Genomic DNA, 20,000 nt, shown 5'->3' on the forward strand with positions numbered 1-20,000 from the left:
GGAAGCAGAAGGGATGTTTCTTGTCATACAAGAGAAAGAACGACAGCTGGCTCAAGTAGGCTCATTGTTATCGTGTTTCAATTTCAAGAGTTTTTTTCTTTCTAGAGCGAGTTTTAATCGAGTGTCGTAAAACCAAAACCAAAGTAATAACTCTGGCCAATCAAAAGGACGGAGACAATCCAGTAACCCAGTCAAATCTGAAACTAATTACACGTAGCCGACACAAAGCGCGGGAAAAATGTGCAAGCGCGAGCCACGATTGGTTTTGGTTTCACTTCTGATTGGTTGAAAATGTGGCGCGACAACATTGAACCAATCACTGAGTGAAGTAATCATAAACCAAAGCAATTGGCTCATTACTTTCGACACTCAATTGAAAACCGCTGTAGTTGTTGATGTAATGCCGTTTAAGTGGTACTGTGATCAAAAAATCACTGTCTTTTTTTCTTCAGATTTTGTTAGTGTGTTTGCTTAACACCTACCTGGCAAAATTTTGAGCTTTGGTTTTTATCCAAAGGCTGTGTTTACTTTGAATGTAACTTTTGGATTTCATGGTCTGCCATTTCTCACGTTCAAAACTGCCCGACTGGACCTCAGAGGGTTGGATCTAGGGAAAAGTGACGTCATTCACTCAATAGCTTAAAATTTCAGCTTAAAAATCTGAAAGCCCGAAACTGCCGTGCTGCGTATTAATCCAGTGCCGTACACACGCATTGCATTCTTAATTCTCTCAAGATGTTATAGTTACTAATGGCGGACCATTAAATAGGAAAAGTCCAGTTAAAATAAAGGAGTCCCTTTTTGAGATTAAGGCTTAAAACTTGGGTCATTTTGTGTTTAGTTAACATAGTTTTGAAATCCATTTTTTAAAAATATTTGATTTTTTTTATCATAGTACCACTTTAAGTTAATGGATGATTCAGACTTGTTTTTTCAATGTCAGTTTTTTACTCTTGGTAATGGGTCATGGTTAACTGAGTTGGACATTGACATTGTTTTTTAGTAAATGTATATATTTGAAGTGTAGGGTATAGACGAGGATCACTTCTACCTTTCATTGTTTTTATTTAAAGAACCCCTTACCCCTAAAAAAAAATCATGGATTGGTAATGAAAGAGAATTTGGATAAAGTTGAGAAATATACATTTTGGGAAGATGCCTCTAGGATTTTGAAATGATAGTCAATTAAATATTGTATAATTTTCTCCCATGCCCACCAGGACCGTCTTGCCGTCGCTCACGAGAGGCGTTTGCTGGAGAAAGACAAACAGACGGGACGCTGCTGGCAGTGCGAGGGGTATCGCACCAACCCTGCTGATCAGAAACAAGTAATAGGTGAGGTCTCGTTTCTAAGGCCAGCGGCGTACAATTTTCGAGGCTGCACTCTTTTTTTTTTTTCCTTTTGCGGAGCGCAAATAATCTTACCAGCGTTTTACGGTTCACATACCCTGCAGAACGTCAAGCTTTCTCGTGCGAAAGAAGAGTATTGAAAATACCGTAATAGATGGTTTTCAATCACGTGATTAGACGGCCATGTTGGTGCTCATGTTTTACATTACTATAGAGTCAAATTCCCAAAAGACGTTTTTTCTATTGTTCTGTGCACCAAGATGGCTGCTGTGACATCAGGTGAAACCCCCTATACTTTGTTTGTCGCCCCAAAGTTTGAATTAGCAAATTACTGTTGTTTTCTCTTGTGACCATTGTAAGTCCCAAGAGAAACTGGAAACAATGCTTATGCAAAATTTGGTGGGGGGGGGGGGGAGAAACAAAGAGTATTATGGTATTTTCCGACTCGGCCAATAGGCAACTTTCACGATGACGTCATTTGACAACAACTACCAGAATGCAGTTTGGTTTTCTTTTCTTATTTAAATTTTGTATTCCCAGTGGGGTTAAAATAACAATAGCTCTAATTAGCATGAGAAAAGCAAAACCTGACGGATTCTGGTACTTGTAGTCAAATGGCGTCATCATGCATCCGTATTCTGGCTGCGCGAAAATTGGAACTGGAGGCTGCGGGAACAGCCTTTTCGCCCTTATTTTCTCGTGGCTAGAATGAACAAAAAAATCTTCAAAGCCCTGCCTTTGCATCGGAACGCTTGCAACGCAGTCTACAGCTTTCCTTGCCTATCGCTATTGCTTGAATTCCCTCTGTTTTTAAAAAAATCAAGATGCGGCCAAACATTTTGCTAAGAAGTAACACATTCAGATGACCGCTAAAATACGCTGAACAGCAGAATGTGCTTGCTTACTTGCATATTTTTTGGCTCGGAGTCATCTTATGTCGGTGCTACGGACTGTGTTTACCAGACGTCCATCGCTCTAGGTGATTCAATGGCCTGTCTAATCGCATTCCTTCGCAAATTTTTCTGCAAGATTCGTCCCAACTGTAATACTGACATCTTTCAGAAAACAGTGAATGATCAACAACGCGTTTGTCTTTGAAACCTAAACCACCCCATACTAGGAGACGAAATTTATTGCAGCCAACCCTTTTGTCTTTGCTGAAAGTGAGAAAAACCTTCAGTATCTAAGATAATAAGTTTTACGTAACAGTGTTTAACTGTTTCCGGCCAAAGCCAGGTTTTCATGAAATCGCAATGCAATTTTGCTGATCTTAAATTAACAGATTCTTCTGCAAGAGACTCGTCAAATCTGTTCCACCCCTCCCAGCTTGGTTCTGCTTCTGTAACTCCGGATTTATTAGTTAACAGTCTTGAATTGAAAAGAACGCTCAGAAAGTGGTCCAAGGATAGAGAAAAGGTGGGTTGTCGACACTCGTCATTTCTGTTGTTGTTGTTGGTTGTTGATGAGAAGGGTTTTGGTTGTCAGTTACAAAGCTAAGTATTCTCTTCTGATATAAAATTGATATTTGGTGGTCGCAAAGAGCGTTACCCGAAATTTGCAAGCGTGAAGCTTGATAACTTAGTGTTGTTAAAAAGTGTTTTAAGGACGGTGTCTACTATTGTTATTGCGCATACGTTCTGCGCATCTCGAGATACTCGGATTTCCTATCGGTGGTGCTTATTAATACAGGAATATTTTTGCGTGGTTCAAAACCATTCAGAGAAAGCAGAACTTAGCAAGTGCTCTCGGTATCCAAAGAGAAAATTGGGGGTAACCATGCATTTTTCACAGCTAATTAAGCTTCAATTTGGAAAAGAACGGCATACATTGCTTTGTATTGTAAAGCGTTTTACAAATATTGTTGATTAATTATCTGAGATCTGCTTTTCTCGCATATTCAGTAAATCGCGCAGACACACCTTTGAATTAGTAGGCACCGTCCTTAATGCATTTTTCCACGTCGTTCAAATTTACAAGCGTGAAGCTTGATAACTGAGTGTTGTTAAAAAGTGTTTTAATGTATCGGAGAGATCCACCATCTTGTTTGCTGAAGGCTGGACTCTTTTTTAATGAAAATGGTGGCTCGAGATTTTTAAGCTTCCTTTGATGGTGGGGTAAAAAGGTTAGTGCAGTGTTGGAACAAGGCTTGGAAATGGTGGAGAGTTCTCACCTACCACCAATCTGTCCCGGCTTCGATCCCGAACTCGGCGTCATATGTATGTACGTTAATATTGTTGGTTCTTTACTCTGCTGCGATAGGTTTTTTTATTTCGGGTACTCCGGTTTCTCCCTGTCAGCAGAAACCAACAGTTGATTTGAACTGATCTAATTTGATTTGATTGGCGGTCTCCCTGAAAAGATGAGTAATTAAGCTCATCTTCTTTAGCTGGAAACTGGGGTAAAGCGATGCTGCTGCTGCTCTATGCTACAATAGCTCCCCTCCATAATTTACATGATAGTGCAGCTGTAGGTGACTAATATTTTTTTGGCAGTCGCGGTGGCCTCATGGTTAGAGTGCTCGACTCCGGATCGAGTGGTCCGGGTTCGGGTCCTGGCTGGGGACATTGTGTTGTGTTTTTGGGCAAGCCACTTTACTCTCACGGTGCCTCTCTCCACCCATGTGTATAAATGGGTACTGGCGAAATCCTGGGGGTAACCCTGCGATGGACTAGCATCCCATCCAGGGGGGAGTAGAAATACTCCTAGTCGCTTCATGTTAGTGAAACCGGAAATAAGTGCCGGCCTGATGGGCCTTCTGGCTCGTAAACAGAGACTTTGCTTTTTTTATTTTTTATCATCATCGTCATCATCATCATCAATTGAAAACCGTTATAAAGTGATACTTTGGGCTCATGACAGCCAGTTGAAGAGAACTTTCACGCATTTCTTTCATTTTGTTTTCCAGGATGAAGAATTCCTTGAACAAGAAGCCCAGTTCCTTAGCAAACTTCAAATGTCTTAGCAAACGAAAGACAATCTTGGCGCTAAATATTCAACGGCTTACTGACAGCTCGACTTTGTCTGTACTCTTCTGTTTTATTTCCCCGCTCCTTTGATGGATTTGCGCAACTTATAGCTAAGTATCACGAGAGAGCTTTTAAGAAACGAAGGTAACAGCTACGGCAACGAAATCTTCCCTTTCAAACTTTTCGCTAACTTAAATATTGCACGATTGAAGTGTGTTTCGTTTCGTTGCCATTGCTCAAAATGGGAGAAGTGTCCAGTAAATGGACTCGAACGATTCGCTGTTTTACGGTCACGTTATCGATCTTTAAGAAGGTTAACTGATTGGTTCCCAAGTTGTGCTTTTTAAAGATTATGGCTAATAATTGAACTAAAATGCGCGGGGCTATCTTCATGATTTTTCCCTACGAATGAATAACATTATTGTTCGGGGGGCGGGGGGCGGGGGACTGCCGAAGCCGTCGTCAGTTTTTTAACTTTCGTAACATTTAGCAAGTACTTTACGTCTCGCATTTTTTCAAGAGTTGCGCAAATTAGCCTATTGTTTCTTAGTAGCATGAGGGATTTTGATTTTGTCACGGACAGTCCCAATTTCCCTCGCAGTCGTTTTTGGTGATTTGTTGTTGGCGAGAAGGTTTGCGTGACGACTCCAACAAGCAAATGGGAGGGAGCGTCGCGTGACTGCGCGTGGCGGTACTAAAACGGCCGCCAGGGAGACTGGAGTAGTCTTTGCAAATACTGATGCTTCATGCACTGCTAGTACTTGCAAACATTCAAAGAACTGACTGACTTAAAACTGTCACAGGCCAAAACAGAATAACCTTCTTAGGAGAACAATGAAACTCTCATTTTGCCTGGTTTTAAAATTTCTAACTCATCTTAAACTTTTAAGATGTTTGGAGAACATCGTGAGCATAATTCTGTATGTACCAATTTTGCACCTTCCTAAAAAGTGCGGTTATTCCTTGAAGTCATGACTGTGCGGATTGTATGTTGACAGCTCTATCTCAGATCCAAGAAATAGAAAACGGATTGCTTGAAGGTCTTGTAGATTTGTTCCTGTTAAAAATAACTGAACAACATTCATTTCTTTGAGAGTATGGGTAATCAGTTGGCTGCTTTTATCATTTAGATAGATACTATGCTACTATTCAAATGAAAGTAATTGAATAGCGATATTTATTCACCTTTTTTTATTGTATATAGTGTAAAATTGTGCGGAAAAGAAATTCTTTGTAACGAGGAACCGTCTCACGAGTAAAATATTTCCTTTGTCCGGAATGAAACTATTTTTTCCTAATAAAAGTAGCTGTTTTTAAAGAGTTTTGTCCTTGATTGTCTGGAGACTGCCTGAACCTGATTTGACCCTTCTGCTTGCGTTAACAAACACCGCTGCTAAAATTTAGTGAATGCTGTCACGCCGAAATCACGCAGCAATCCTGGTCAAGGAGCGTTGCATGACGTCAGCACTAGCGGATGAAGCTGAACAAAGCGAAAAACAATCCACCCATCTGGCGGACCTAGGGTAAGGGTGCCGGGGGTGCGCACCCCGCCCCTCCCCCCCCCCGGGATGACCTGTGGCCTTCTAATACAACTGGTATTCTGCCAAAAAAAAAAAAGAAACGTCACCACTCAGCTACGCCATTCCTTTGTGATGCACCTCATCCTAAGAAAAATCCTGGATCCGCTCCTGTTAGGGAAGGGGTGGGTGCTCCTCCTATCCTGATTGCATGCAGTATTACTTGTTCCCACTAATACTGGTACTTACTTTACTGACCTCAAATGCATTGAAAGCTGAGGGACAAACTTAAATAAAATTCGCTGCACATGAAATACTGCAATAAACAGGCCTGCAATGTTACAACTTTTATCCGGCGCTTTGGTGACGTGAGAGACTTTTCCAAGCAATGTATGCTCAGAGAGCGGGAAAAGCCGCGCGAATTTTGCAATACAAGGGCCGGTTGCTGGAAGTCTCAGGTTAGCGCTAACCGTTGGTTAAGAGGTATCAGAACCGAAAGGTTTCCATGGTATTTAACGCCGGTTAGCGCTAACGATGCTTCGAGCAACCCGAGTCAGAAGGATAAGATGGACTGGTCACGAAGCAGCGTATATATGTTGCCAAACTGTTGTCATTTTCTCGGACACAAAAGAAAAATGCGAGAAATGTTTTTCATTTAGTCATGACGGAGTCCCAGTACGAATTTTACCTTCCAGAGCCGTTAACAGAAGTAGGTGAAGAGGCAAGTACCGAAAAAGAATCGGAAGAAGGTAAAGAAAACAATATACAAATATAATTGAACTAGCTTGTTTGGTCCGTACTGGGAAAATATTGGTCTCGTTTGTTTTTTGCAAGTTTATGTGCTGAGCCTGAAAAACTTGCAAAAAGATGAACTCGACCAATATTTTCCCAGGTATGAGTTGGGAGCACCTCTTACGCTAATCCAGAGCTGATAGTATTTGTGCAACAATACCTGAGTTGAATATTTGTATTTCATTCTTTCACTGGTTCCGCGATGGCAGGAAGTGGAAATCGGCAAGGAAATCGCTCGAAATTTGGTCACGCGAGCTGGTCACGCGATATATTTTTGTTACTGCACAGAGTGCTCTGGGGACGAAAAAACAAAATGGCGGAAAATTAAGCTGATTTCAATGGGAAAACACAAGTACAAAGGGAAAGGAAAACAGGATCCACATCGTCAGAAGCTAAGCAAGAGTGCAAAGTTTGAAAATGCTTGGGATGGTTCTGCACATTTTGAGAGCGACAAGAACGAAAAGGCTCGTGGTGAGGAGATCGTTCGATTCATCAAAATGTCCTTAGTTGTGAACCTTTGTTAATCTTTCCAATTCAAGCTGTTTTACTGTCTCTTTATCTTAATTACAGATGACAGTGGAATAAAGGATTATGGCCGAGGATTTCCTTTTCCGTTGTCAATGTGGGTAAGTTAATGTAACATAGGCACAGAGCTCTAGGCATAGATTACAATGGGGTTGATATGTACAAACAAAAGGACCGAATGAGTGATCTGTTACAAATTTCGTATTCACGACTTTAATTCAAGAATCTTCAAACTAATTTATTACTTAAAGATACGAATTTGATTGAATTTTACCCATGAAATCAGCAGTAATTAATCTGCACCCAACAATTACAACAGTTTCACACACTTCAACTGCACCACTTGCTCTGCTGAATTTTTTTTTTTTCACTACACATGATGGAGGAATGAACTTTATTTCATATGTTTTATTTGATTTGATTTGCGCTAACTTGTTAATTTCAATTTACAGTGTCCCCGATTAGTGCTCTAGAGCGCTAAAAGATTAGACAAGTTCCTTTCCTTTCCTTTTATTTAACTTTTATTCCCGAGTTGAGAAGTATTTTCTTAGCACCGAGTAAGATACAAGCCCACCTGAACTGCTGCTACCAATGCAACATGATGACAGAGCCACTTTTGATTGTTTCCTATATTTCCAGAACATGAGAAAACCAGTTATTTATAACTGTACTTGTATCCAGTACACTAGTTTTATGTCTGTGAGCCAATCGTATGAAACCCTGAGTCAGCAGCACTGTAGTCCATAAGAATTAGGCCTGCATCACACTTCCTATCCAACACAATTCATGCATCCCTGCAATTCAGTGCTACTGAACTGGGTCAGACACAAAATTGAGACAACCTGGTAACAATGCACCATGTGTGGCGTAGTAGTTGTGATGGTGTATGTTCGGTTACTTCACAACCCCTTCCATATCCCAAGAGGGGTTATACTCCTTATTTGTTTGGTGTAAACACAATGAGCAACAGGGAAAAATCATTCTCCTCTAGGAAACTTTGTAACCTAATGTTTTGATTTCTGTCAGAGTTTTTCAAACCATGCAGGGCTTTGCTTAGCCTATATGCAAGTCTTCCATGCTAGAAAAAGTTACCTTGAGTTTATAACCTTCAGGCTTGTCTCACAATCGTTTGGGGCATTTAGGTTGAACCTATGATTCCCATCTGGAGTAAAATTGTGTTTACAAGTATCTGCACACTGATGTGAGATTGAGTGTCAGAGCAAATGAGCTGACTAACTCTTTGCAACATCATGGTGTTGTATGTTTTAGGACCCTCCTTTATTCTTTTGCACTTGAAATCCCCAATTTGGAAGTCAAAATGAGTGTATTGTTTTCAGTAAGAGAGTTAATCCCCTCCTTCAGAACTGCCTACAGATTTTCTGCCTCTCATGATTCAATCGCCTCCTTATATGTTTAAAAATGGGAGACACTTTGTAATACAGTAAACAAAACTGTAAAACACCTGATCACCTTCAGCAAGACTCTCCTCCAGCTCACTTGCATAATCATTAAGGTATGCTGGGCATCTTTCTCTGTAAGGGTAGGTCAGGCTCTTTGGCCCTTTTCCTGTTCACTATTTCCTTCCTCAGGTTTGTCGCCATCAGGGTTAGTGTCCCACCATTTATATCATGGTTCATCTCTGTCAACACACAGCAGACGTCATTCAATGACACACTATGCATTTTACAATGTTACAACTCAGCACTTTCAATATTATTGAAAATCCCTGGGAAACGCTCAATTCAAGCAGGTATCCTATCGTCATAAACAACAAAAAGTACAGCGTTGTTTGATCATGTTCTTTTTTTTTTTTTTTATCTCATTGCGTTCATCAAGTTTGACTTTAGGGTCAACTGTAAAAATTCTTCTTATTATCGTTAATATGTTATTGTCAAATCTGGTTTTTGTTTGAACTTGAGACCTACAGCCAACAAGCGTAGGGCCTTTTAGCTATGTTTTTCATGACATCACACATTGTTATTAATATGCCAACCAGAACCTAATTGGCTGTTGAACTCTTTTGTTCCGTGGTTGGCAAATGTGTTGATGTGACATCAATGTTTGTAAACAAGAAATTATAGGGCTGTAAGTGAAATTGTTGTGACTTGCTATTTATTTGGTGCTGTCCTGATTATCCAACCCAAGAAAGTGAACCCATTTTTCGTTTTAATTATTTTAACAGGACTTGGAGCATTGTGACCCTAAGAAGTGTTCAGGGAGAAAGCTGTCACGTCTTGGTTTTGTAAAGACGCTGAAGCTCTCTCAGAGATTCAATGGTCTCATCTTAAGTCCCCTTGGTAAGCAATGTGTTTCCCCTCAAGATTACAGCCTCATTTCACAACACGGACTTGCAGTAATCGACTGCTCCTGGGCCAAGTTAGATGCTACACCATTTGGAAGAATGAAAGGTGGTCATTTGCGGTTGTTGCCATACTTGATTGCTGCAAATCCCATTAACTATGGAAAGCCTTGTAAACTGTCTTGTGTTGAAGCGTTTGCTGCCACTCTGTACATTGTAGGTATGCACATTTTGTATTATTCATGGAGTTAGTGGTGATTAGGGTCCAGGCCTCGGTTGTTCAAAAGGTGGATAGCGCTATCCGCCAGATAAATCACTATCCACTGGATAACTCAATTGGTTTTGCTAGTGTTTATCCATTGGATAGTGATTTATCTGCTGGATAGCGCTATCCATCATTTGAACAACTGGGGCCAGATAAATGACTATCCAGCAGATATTCACTAACAAAACCAATTGAGTTATCCAGTGGGTACTGATTTATCGGGTGGATAACGGTATCCACCCTTCGAACAACTGGGGTCAGGACTTACAGTGAATCTATCTATCTGGATCTACAAGTAATGGTAATGGTAATGGTAATGAATTTATATAGCGCATTTTCTATTTACATATTCAAATGCACTTTACAAGCAAGTGATCTATGGGTGTCACATCAGCATATATAGGCACCGCTGGCAGCCGCTATCAGTCCATTGGCAATCTCACCCAGCACGTGAATGAATGAAATGAGGCCTGACCACAACACTGGGAGCTCAATGCCCTACTCTTTACGAATAGTGTGTGGGTTCTTTTACGTCCCACTGGGTTGTGAACATTGAAGGGTTGTGAGACGGGGCCTACGGTTTATAGTCCTCATCCGAGAAGACTTGAAAGTCTTAAACATTTGCGGATGTAATTACAAAGGCAGCACTTTCTCCTCAGTTATTTTAAGACCCTGAGTGTTGGTCCGGCCGGAGTCGAACTCTCGACCTCCCGCATGGCAGCCCGATGCTGAACAGTCTGTCTGTCTGTCAACTATTCTGATGGTTGTTCTTGCAGGTCGTCAAGATCTCGGTGCTGTTCTCCTAAAGCGATTCAAGTGGGGCTCCTCATTTTATACGCTGAACGAGTAAGTATGCTATTCTCCCTGAGCTGATGATAAGGACGGACTTCACATCAATTTCAAATCCCTTTTCAAAGGAAAATCTCCAAGCAGCTACCTTTATTCCACACCCACCTGCAAAATAATGACCGATATTTGAAAAAAAAAAATCCGGTGTAATTTTAGTCAAACGCATCTCAAAATTACGGTTAAAATTCTAAAAACAACAAAGAGATTTAGCATCGTGTTTGCATGAAACGGCAAAAGGGAAACAGCAGGCTCCTTTTTTTCATAAAAGCATGCAACTTCTCTTATTCTTTTAAACTTGTCTTGCTTTCTCTCTTTTGTGAATAACCTGCACTTCCAATACATACATTTCTGTCATTCATTGTATCCTTTCACGGGAACAACAAATTGACCTACTCCCAACTGTATGGCTTCGTAACCCAGTTGGCAGAGCATTGCACCGGTATCGCAGAGGTTCATGGGTTCAAATCCCGTTGAATCTGCCAAAATATCTCAGGTGTCTAAAAGAGACAATTGCTTTTTGTCCAGATACGTGCGAGGATCATTTCTCTCTTTTGTCTTGCTCCTTTAAGAAGTTAATAATAATAATACAATACATACTTAATTGACCGCTCCCCCATAGGGGCTTTTCAGGGCCGGTGAAACACAGTTAACGAAACGTTGGAACAGACCAACAACAACCAAAAACTGTTAAGAATCCCAACTGGCTGGAGGCAAACCAGTTGGCTATTTACAAGTGCAGCTAGAAAGTTGAACCAGGGACTACCAGGATCAAATTTAACGAGTGGTCAGAGCGATTCTTGAACCCGGGACCACCAGATCTCAAGCAAGTGCCCTAACCACTGGGCCACATTGCCTCCTTCCGATGTCGGGTGCTAGCAAGCAAGAAATGGATTATTATTAAAGAAGCTCTTCCATTTTGGGCGAAACCGGCTCAAACTTCATTGCAACGTTTGCTGTTTGTAGCTTAATCTCTCTAATAACAACTTTTTTGGACTGAGAGTGTTTTTTTCACGCTTGTCATCGTCTGTCATATTCTGTTTCCATTAGAAAAAAGAAAAAAACACCTAAGTTGAACTTACAGGTTGGCGACGGATATCATAAAAGAACACTTTTAACAACATTTATTACCAATTTGATGCAGTAAGATCGTCCGGGTGATATTAGTCCTGTGAAGGACTGTTGTTGGTGACATTGACTACTCAGTACTGCTCTCCTCCGGGAGATATTACTCACACCAAGTGTTGTTATGACTCCTGGGTCCTGATATGTCAATTTGCTGTATTATTAATATTCAACGTACTGATCTACAAGGCACTGAACATCAGTTTACAAATTTAACGTATTTCTATTTTGACTCAATTATAGCAGTATAAAACGATTTAGCCAATTGGCCTGCTTAGTCGCGATGAAAAGACTGTTTGTCGCGGCTACGCTCCTATGAGCGTATTGACTCGGACTCCGGAATCAACCCCCAGACACATTGGGGTTAAGAAATGAAGAGACTATACACCCTTTTAATAAGTCTAATATATGCCGTTTTCCGCTAATGACGTGGAACTCTTCCTTTCAACTTTTGTTTAGAAATGTACAAAGGCCTAAAACTTTTCCGATTTCTTTTCTTGTTTGAAGCCTTTGTACATTTCTGAATAAATTTTAAAAGCATGAATTTGACGTCATTAGCGGAAAACGGCTTATTAAAAGGGTGTATACGTGAAAGACTGTATGGTGTAAGGCAAGCGTTCTGGCCTCTAATAGCGATGTGGTTGGTGATTGGCAATAACCTCTGGATTGCAGAACCTTAAGTCGAGCAGTATTCTAGGCAAATTTAAGTAAGCTGATTGTTCATTCAATTTTAAGGGTTCTTCTGGACCGGTACGCCTCATGTAAAAGCAGCAAAGATGTAGTTGAAGTGCAGGATGACTGGTTGCAAGAGTGCGAAAGAGAACACGAGCAACGTTTAACGCAAGGTATTTTTAGAAGGTTCACAAGCCCAGCAATGTGATTGAACGCTTTGCCTACATGTTTTCCATCTTGCGTGTGCTCTAACGATCGCGCAACAGGTTACCAAGCACAGGGAGTCGAGGTTTTGAAGGCACAAAGTTTGAGCTTGTCGCAGGCGTTCAGATCCAAGGCATTTGAGAAATTACGCATTTTTATGATGTAAGGTGGATCTTACCTTCACCCCGCACACTTCACAATCATTTTAACCTCGTTTTGCAAAACGTAAATGCTTTGTTTACAGTGGTAGTGCACTTAACGATCATCTGAAAAAAAAAATCAAACTTAACGGAAGCATGATTAAGAACCCCATCCGGCAGGAGGTAACCAGTTGACCTTTTACAAAGCTTTTTAGAGTTGAATCTGGGACAACCGGAAGTAAAAAACCAAACAAGAGGCCATGGTCAAACTTAACTCAACAAATAGTCAGTTACCTTGTGTATACTGAATGTATGTCGTGGTGTTTTTGTCAAAGAGAGCGGTTTTCTTGTGAGTGTCGAAAATGATTTCGCAATTCATTGGTTATGTATTTCTCCGCTTGGTGATTGGCTTAAAACTTTCGCGCCACATTCTCAGCCAATCAGAAGTAACCGCAAAAGCAAAAAACTGTGATCTGCATGCTCGATTTCGTTTTCCCGCGCTTTGGATCCATCGGTTGGAACTGTTTGTTCAGTTTTCGTTATGATTGGCTCATTTGATTGTCTGCATCTGCTGTGATTGGCCAAAGCTTCCGTGACTCATTTCAAAAAACGTCATCTGCGCTCACACTAATTTTTTTTGTAGTCGCCTATAACACAGCTATGGTTATGCGCTCAAAAGAACCTTCATTTTAGAACAAGGCGGCCCCGCGTGGAAGAATTTAATTTAATTTAATTTTAATTTTGATAAAGCTTCTTACCAATGTACAAAAGAAAATATATATACAAAAGTACAATAGGTAAAGGAAAGCAATAGGGGGAAACTGAATTCCCATATAAAAACTGCTGTCCAGAAATAAAAGTTAAAACAATTAAGAATAGTATATCTAATATATAATTTCACGATGTGTACGGAAACTAAAAGACCTATCTATTTACAAAGATAATTAAGTAGTAAAATTTTAGTAAAAGAAGAGGAAGAAGAAAACCGTATTTTCAAACTTGACCGTGATTCATTCTCAGCACAGTTGCCCAGTGTCTTCCGTAACACACAAGAAAACTTTGAGAATTGTTACTCTTTGTGAAAATTGGTATCAATGACGGAGGGGCCCTGGCTGGGCTGGAGTGCAACTTCGAACAGAAGCTTCTCCTTAGATTTGAAGACGACTGTTTTTTCTCGACCTCGAACTCTGAACTTTTACAATAAATAGAGAGTAATTCGGACTTAAATTTTTACCGTATCACAGATTTGTTGGACATCGATATGACAAAGGAGCACTGCAATCCAAACCGGCAAATCGTAAGGTTTGTAGAATTAATGTTAATGTTTGTTGTGAATTTACGCGTTGATAACTCGCGACTGTTTGGCAGTTGCCATAAAAAAAAGCTTCAAACAATTCCTTAAATCGTCTTGACATCTGCGCGCATCGTTTACAATCTCATTTGATGTTTTTTTATCATTTCGCGTCATAAATCCCTTATCCATTGAATCGTCCTGTGTTCACTCGAACTCCTGTGCCCAGGCTAAAGCCTGCGCCATGGCAATGATATTAAATTTTTCGTGGCAGCGTAAGTACTGAGCGAGCCTATAAAAAACCGAAGTGGCTCTCGCGAGAAAAAGCAAATGACTTCTTTTAATAGATGTGGCTTTCAAGTTTGTAGCTCGCTTGGTAGTTCATTTGGCACCGGTACGGCTTCGGGTATGCGTTCGAATCCCGCTGAAGCCAGGAATCTTCTTAGGATCCTTAGGTGCAAGACTAGTGCCAGTAGAGTGCTTAAGCACGCGCGTTTTTGAGACGCGGACGGCAACTGGAAGAGAACATTTCGCGTGGCAGGACAGTGGTGTGTCCCAGAGTTTTATACTAATCATCTCTGATGGAGAAAAGATAGTTAGCAATATAAATGTGGTTGTGTGAAGAAGAGTTAAAGGGAAAGCAGCTCACTTCCGGTTGCCGTCCGCCTCTCAAAAACGCTCCATGGTAACATACCTTAATTCAGACGGCAACCGGAAGTGAGCTGTTTTCTTTTTTAAGTGGTCTTAAGACTATCATGTTTATATTGCTAAGTATCTTTTCACTATTAGAGACGATTAACTTAAAACTTGGGAGAGACCACTGTCCCGGCTTGCGAAATGTTCACTTCCGGTTTCCGTCAGTGACTCAAAAACCTCGGGGCCCGGTTGTTCGATAGCCGATTAAATTAATCCAGGATTAGCGCAAACTTTTGTTTCATGTTTTCAACTTTTTGGTGAAGGTTTAGTTTGCTTATTTTTGTTTTACAAGATTTACTTCTTCTAATGCAAAGTTTTGCCAAATATCAGCGTTGAACAGTATTTGGGACTAGACAAATAAACTCCTTAGTTAATTTTTAATATGGGATTAGCGTTAATCGGCTTTTGAACAACCGGGCCCGGGTGCTTAAGTTCTACGGAACTATTATGCGACTTGTCTTACTTAAGCCTAACCTAACTCTTACTTCCTCTGTTTGTTTCCAGTGACGATTCAAGTGAAGGCGATGACAGCGACGAAAACGAAGATGACGAAGACCCCCGAGGCCGTATTAACGACGGTGATGATGATGCTGATGACGATGTGGAGACGGAGGATGAGGAGAATGAGGGTGAAGATAGTGAGGATGATCATACTCCATTTGCGGAAAATCTAGGTTGCAAAGATGGCACCAGCAACGCTGTTTGTGAACGCGGCAATTCCGGTCAAGATAAAAAAAGAATTATCTCTGGAAAGAAGAAAGAATATTCTTTCGAATTCCAAAATAATGAAGTGGGTGCGTGTGGCGGAACTCTGCTTGAAAATTACTCAGATCACAATGTTCTGAAAGAAACAGGGAAACCTCTGCAAGGAGGTGTTGCTTCATCGCCCGTGGAAAGTTCACGAGATGTAACCAAGATGGTTGGACAGATTCTGCTTGCGGATGGATAGCGCGACGCTATGAAACACAACTATGGTTTAAATAGTTCCAAGCGGGAACGCCTTAAGTTGCATTCGTTCATTTCTCGGACGAAATCCAAAGTATCTAACAAATCACAGAGACGTCTTACTTTTCTCTGCTTGGTGTAAGAGCCATGATGGAACGTTGAATCAAAATCAGGGCCCATTCGCCGACACTCTTAAGAACCAACGTTGAAATAAGTGGACAGTGTGTTCCGATTAAATAACGGGTTTGATGGCTAATGCCAATGATCTCAAACATCGTGTTAATACAGCTCAATTTTCATCTTGCTATTTCGAAAAAGAAACTGGCAGCGAACCAAAGTAATTCCAAACCTTTAAGAAACTCTCACGAGGTGCATCTGAATGATCGTTAAGAACCTAGGAAGTATTGGTTCTAACCAACGGAGTAAGGTGTTTTCTGTTTTGCTGGGCAGTGCTAGTAACGGTAAGGATGTAGGAAAAGTACTCAATGAAAATGCAAAAGCGACTTGTGAGGACATTTGAATTGCAGACTATTCAGATAATCGCCTCTGGTGTGTCGTTTATGTTCAGCGCGTTATAAATGGGAGAAGAGGTCTACGCGAGGCGAGATACGCCCCTAGCGCCCCTCCTTCCTCGTTCGACGGTACGCCCCTCTTTATCCGGCGCCTGACACTGAAGTCGTGTTTGTCATAGGTGTGAAAAAACGAATAGAGAGATGCAGCATTGTCGTTACGTGAACAGATAGAGCGGTTTTAAATTGAGTGTCGAAAGTAATTAGCGAATTGCTTTGGTTGTGCATTACTTCACTCAGTGATGGGTTCAAAGTTCTCGCGCTATTTTTACAACCAATCAGAAGTGAAACCAACTTCTATTGTTTCGAAAGACATTATGGGATGCCCAGGGGGCAAATTGATATGTATTTGCCCCCTAGGCATCCCATAATGGCCATTCGAAACAATAGAAATCAAAATGGCCGCCGTATCGGTAAAAAGGTCTATTCGCTAATTACTTTCGACACTCAATTGAAAACCGCTGTAAGTCCAGAAAACGGAAGTAATAAGAAGCACGTGGATTTCACCAAGCGTCACGAAGTGTCCCCCTGCTCTTTTCCGAAAGCTTCATCTACCTGATCTAAAAATAACGCTAATCTTTTCCCTACAACTTTAATGTTAGAAATAGGTAGGAAATGCTTAGCCTTAGAGGAACTCTTTGTGTTGGATGTCAAAATTGGGCGTGCATCTAATTGGGTATTTGCATAGGTAATCGCATGGGACAGAGTAACATAAAGGATTTAAAATATGACGCGTATTTTCAGAAGTTGCAGAAATTGCCGGAGTCGCGCGACGACGAGGGCAATTCAGTCTGCAACTTGGGAAAATACGAGTGATATTTATCCTTAATTTTATGAGAAAACATTCGAGTACTTCTTTATAATATAACGGGCGAAATTTTCTTTTAAACACAAGCTGTTGCGAATTTTCGTAGGAAGCCATTTCAGTGTTCAGTTAGCGTCAATGAACTGTAAAGCACACGAATGAGCTGAAATGAAATTTTATTTTTGTACAACAACTCCAAAGAAATGAGACCAGCCTTGCTAAAAAACGTTTACTACATGAAAACGATGAAATTATTATATGTCAAAGCCAGTCTTCGACAAATCCGAACGCTCTGATTGGTTCTTTCTCGGTCGGGGATTTTGTGTATTCTTTGTGGTTCTTTCTCGGTCGGGATTTTGAGTGTATACTCCGTGTATACACCCCAAGTCGTGTATCATTTTTGTTTTGGATCAAAGCTGGCAAATTCAAAATTTGGTCGAAACCAAAACTGTGAAAAAAAAAATGAGAATATTGTCATTCTTCACAGCGAAACTATCAGGAAAAGCTAAGAATATTGAAATTTTTGCCGAGACTGCAAAGATGGATGAAGAAGGTAAAAAGTTTCCAGTTTCCTTGCCGAGGCTGCAAAGATGGATGCTGGAAACTTTTGATGCGGAAAAACTGAAACAGGCGTCACCGAACGTCCGGAAGCCATAGACGATTTTATCAACCAACAGAAAAGAGCAAACACAAACAAGAAGACGGCTACTGATATGAACACTCTTCTCCGGTACATGGAAGCTGATGGTATGAAAAATGAGAAAATTGATAGATTTCCTTACTAACCTCACTTGCTCTATCCGTACTGGGGAATATTGGCTCGGGATCGTGGCAGTACGGACCTTGCTGCGCTCACTCGCGAGATATTGTTCTTGCCACTCAAACATAACATTCATATCTTCTCGCCATCTTGTAATATCCTCTAAATATTCCCTACGGTCTTGTTGCTTGGGGTCAGGACCTAAATACACATGCATCTGGACAAAATTGTCACACAAAAGAGGATTTTGCTTTTAATGCATTTTGAGGATTACAAATATTGTAGTGTGTCTCTTTTTGTAAATTCAGGAATTCTGTGAGGTAAATGTCTTTACTTGAAATCGGTTGCCTCTTTGCCACATGATGTTGACAATCAGCGTACGCCACCCAATATCTCAAATCTGTTTACTCGCTCTAAATAAATCCATTCCTATTCCACGCGGTCTGTAATAGCTGAAAGCTTCCACGTAAAACCAACGGTTATTTTCCTTCTCTAGAATCGGTACGAAAGTATGGAATGTTATCCGCCAGCGTAGGGAAACACACTAAACGTAAATAAAACTAATTGTTTCAAAAGTTTCTTAAAATTGAGGGGATGAATGTACGCTACGTGTCAGGATCTTTCAAAGTATATGGCTTTTCTTTAAAAGTAAACGTAAAGCAACCACATTTAACGTCGATAACTCGTATAGTAACAGTAATTCAACTGACAAACCGGAAGTCGACGGTGCGCTCAGTTTAGTCTCTCCTCGCCATCAGTGCTCCGTTTTTCGGGTATTTAAAGCTACTTAAGCTACACAGAACGGAAAGAAGTCGAAACAAGGATGTGAGATTTGGGAATCGAACTCAGGACCTCTTGCAGCAAGGCCGCGCATTAACCGACTGTGCCATCCAGGCAGCAGTTGCTTTTCGGTAATATCTGAAAACATTGTTGTCTCTTATGTACGAGGAGCTGGTTTTGGTAGTTCTTGTTTGTATAACTCTTGTCAATTTCTAAGTGGTTTTTTTGTTTACTTTGTTGTGAGAGCAGCGTAAGTGGCCCACCTAGAATCGCTACACCAACTATGGACTACCATGGTCTTGTTTGTACAATCGTGATTTGTTTGTAAATAAAGTGAAAGTGAAGTGTCATTATTACACACAGCGCTTTCCATAAATAGCGACCTTTGCCTCCACTCACGATCAACGGCATCCTCGAAAGTCAACAATGAGCAAAACTTGCCATTTTCTCGAAGTGTTTTCTTTTAAAATGCTACACCCCCGCCCCCGCCCCCCGCCCCCAGCCCGATGTATTTCAAATCTCAGGGTTTCCCAGGCAACTATGACGTCACGCAGATAAACCTAGAACGGGCTTAATTGCAAATTTGGCGGGGTAAGTTTCATTTTATGCAAACCCTCAGAAGAGGTGTGGACTCTTTAGGAATCATTTCTTCGTTCTGGTTGTCAGGTAAGCTGAGTCAACTGTCGATGATAATTTCCCATTCTTGCTTAGAGGAGACATGTGAGCGTGAAGACGTATCGTGATGATTAGGGTGTGATTACGTATACAACATTTTCACTTTTGTCTTTGTTTGGCGTCTGTAACGTTGATCCAAATGCTTAAGCGTTTTTGTTTCTTTTGCCGGTTTAAATGGCTCTTTTGTGCGATTTTGATACGTTGATTGTCATGTATCTGTCGGATTTAGTCTACTGTGGGAGAATGAAAAACTTGTGCTTTTCTGAATTCTTCTACGAAAGGACATTGTGAGTGAGTACATGCTAAAGTGTGAGTGAACACAGCTACCGTAAATGTGTAATGGTTCAATTATTTTGATTTCAATATACACTACATAATGACTCAGAACTGATCATAGTTGAAAATAACAGACTCAGAACAGATCATAGCAGAAGATACATTTTGATTTAGCTAAATTCTCTTTCCAAGCCTGGTGACTTGGAAACAGATATACCGCCAATTTTTTTTTCTTTATCCTCCCACGATTGTTTTAGTCGATCAGTCACTTTCGCATCGTTTGTGTAAATAAGGATAAACTCATAATTTCTACCCCTGTTGTTGATGCCTGGACTTTCCCTGCTTAATTAAATTTGTTTTAACTGTATTTTTTCATTTTTTTAATGACAAATTAACCATTAATTAATATTTGATGTCCAAATGTGCATAAGAGTTTTAACCGATATTACATCCCGATTTTTGCGGGGAATGGTAGAGGAAATTTGTGTTCGCGCAATTTTGC

General features: G+C 40.6%; 3 protein-coding genes across 4 annotated transcripts in view; all 3 read left to right on the forward strand.

Annotated features, from left to right (window-relative positions):
• The window catches only part of LOC138059636 (fas-binding factor 1 homolog), a 37,633-nt gene extending 32,002 nt beyond the window's left edge, over nt 1–5,631 (forward strand). Inside the window, exons 23-26 of the mRNA XM_068905251.1 lie at nt 1–55; nt 1,221–1,335; nt 2,633–2,766; nt 4,256–5,631. The exon at nt 1–55 is cut by the window's left edge and continues 83 nt beyond it. Coding sequence (XP_068761352.1) covers nt 1–55; nt 1,221–1,335; nt 2,633–2,766; nt 4,256–4,312 — 361 coding nt within the window. The 3' untranslated portion in view covers nt 4,313–5,631. The remainder of the gene's footprint in view (nt 56–1,220; nt 1,336–2,632; nt 2,767–4,255) is intronic.
• Nucleotides 5,632–6,915: 1,284 nt separating this feature from the next.
• Nucleotides 6,916–16,172, forward strand: LOC138059058 (18S rRNA aminocarboxypropyltransferase-like). The gene is made up of 7 exons (XM_068904567.1): nt 6,916–7,096; nt 7,196–7,251; nt 9,333–9,669; nt 10,491–10,560; nt 12,421–12,530; nt 13,946–14,003; nt 15,193–16,172. The coding sequence occupies exons 1-7, from the start codon at nt 6,964–6,966 to the stop codon at nt 15,635–15,637; spliced, it is 1,209 nt and encodes a 402-aa protein (XP_068760668.1). The 5' UTR covers nt 6,916–6,963; the 3' UTR covers nt 15,638–16,172.
• A 2,916-nt stretch (nt 16,173–19,088) lies between these two features.
• Nucleotides 19,089–20,000, forward strand: part of LOC138058906 (cornifelin homolog B-like) — a 10,244-nt gene continuing 9,332 nt past the window's right edge. Inside the window, exon 1 of one of the 2 annotated variants that reach the window (XM_068904358.1) lies at nt 19,089–19,213. The gene's annotated coding sequence lies outside the window, so the exon portion shown is untranslated. The remainder of the gene's footprint in view (nt 19,214–20,000) is intronic. The other variant, XM_068904359.1, reaches the window with a different exon arrangement.

This window comes from Montipora capricornis, chromosome 8 (assembly GCF_036669925.1).
Source record: "Montipora capricornis isolate CH-2021 chromosome 8, ASM3666992v2, whole genome shotgun sequence".
Classification (NCBI taxonomy): Eukaryota; Metazoa; Cnidaria; class Anthozoa; order Scleractinia; family Acroporidae; genus Montipora; species Montipora capricornis.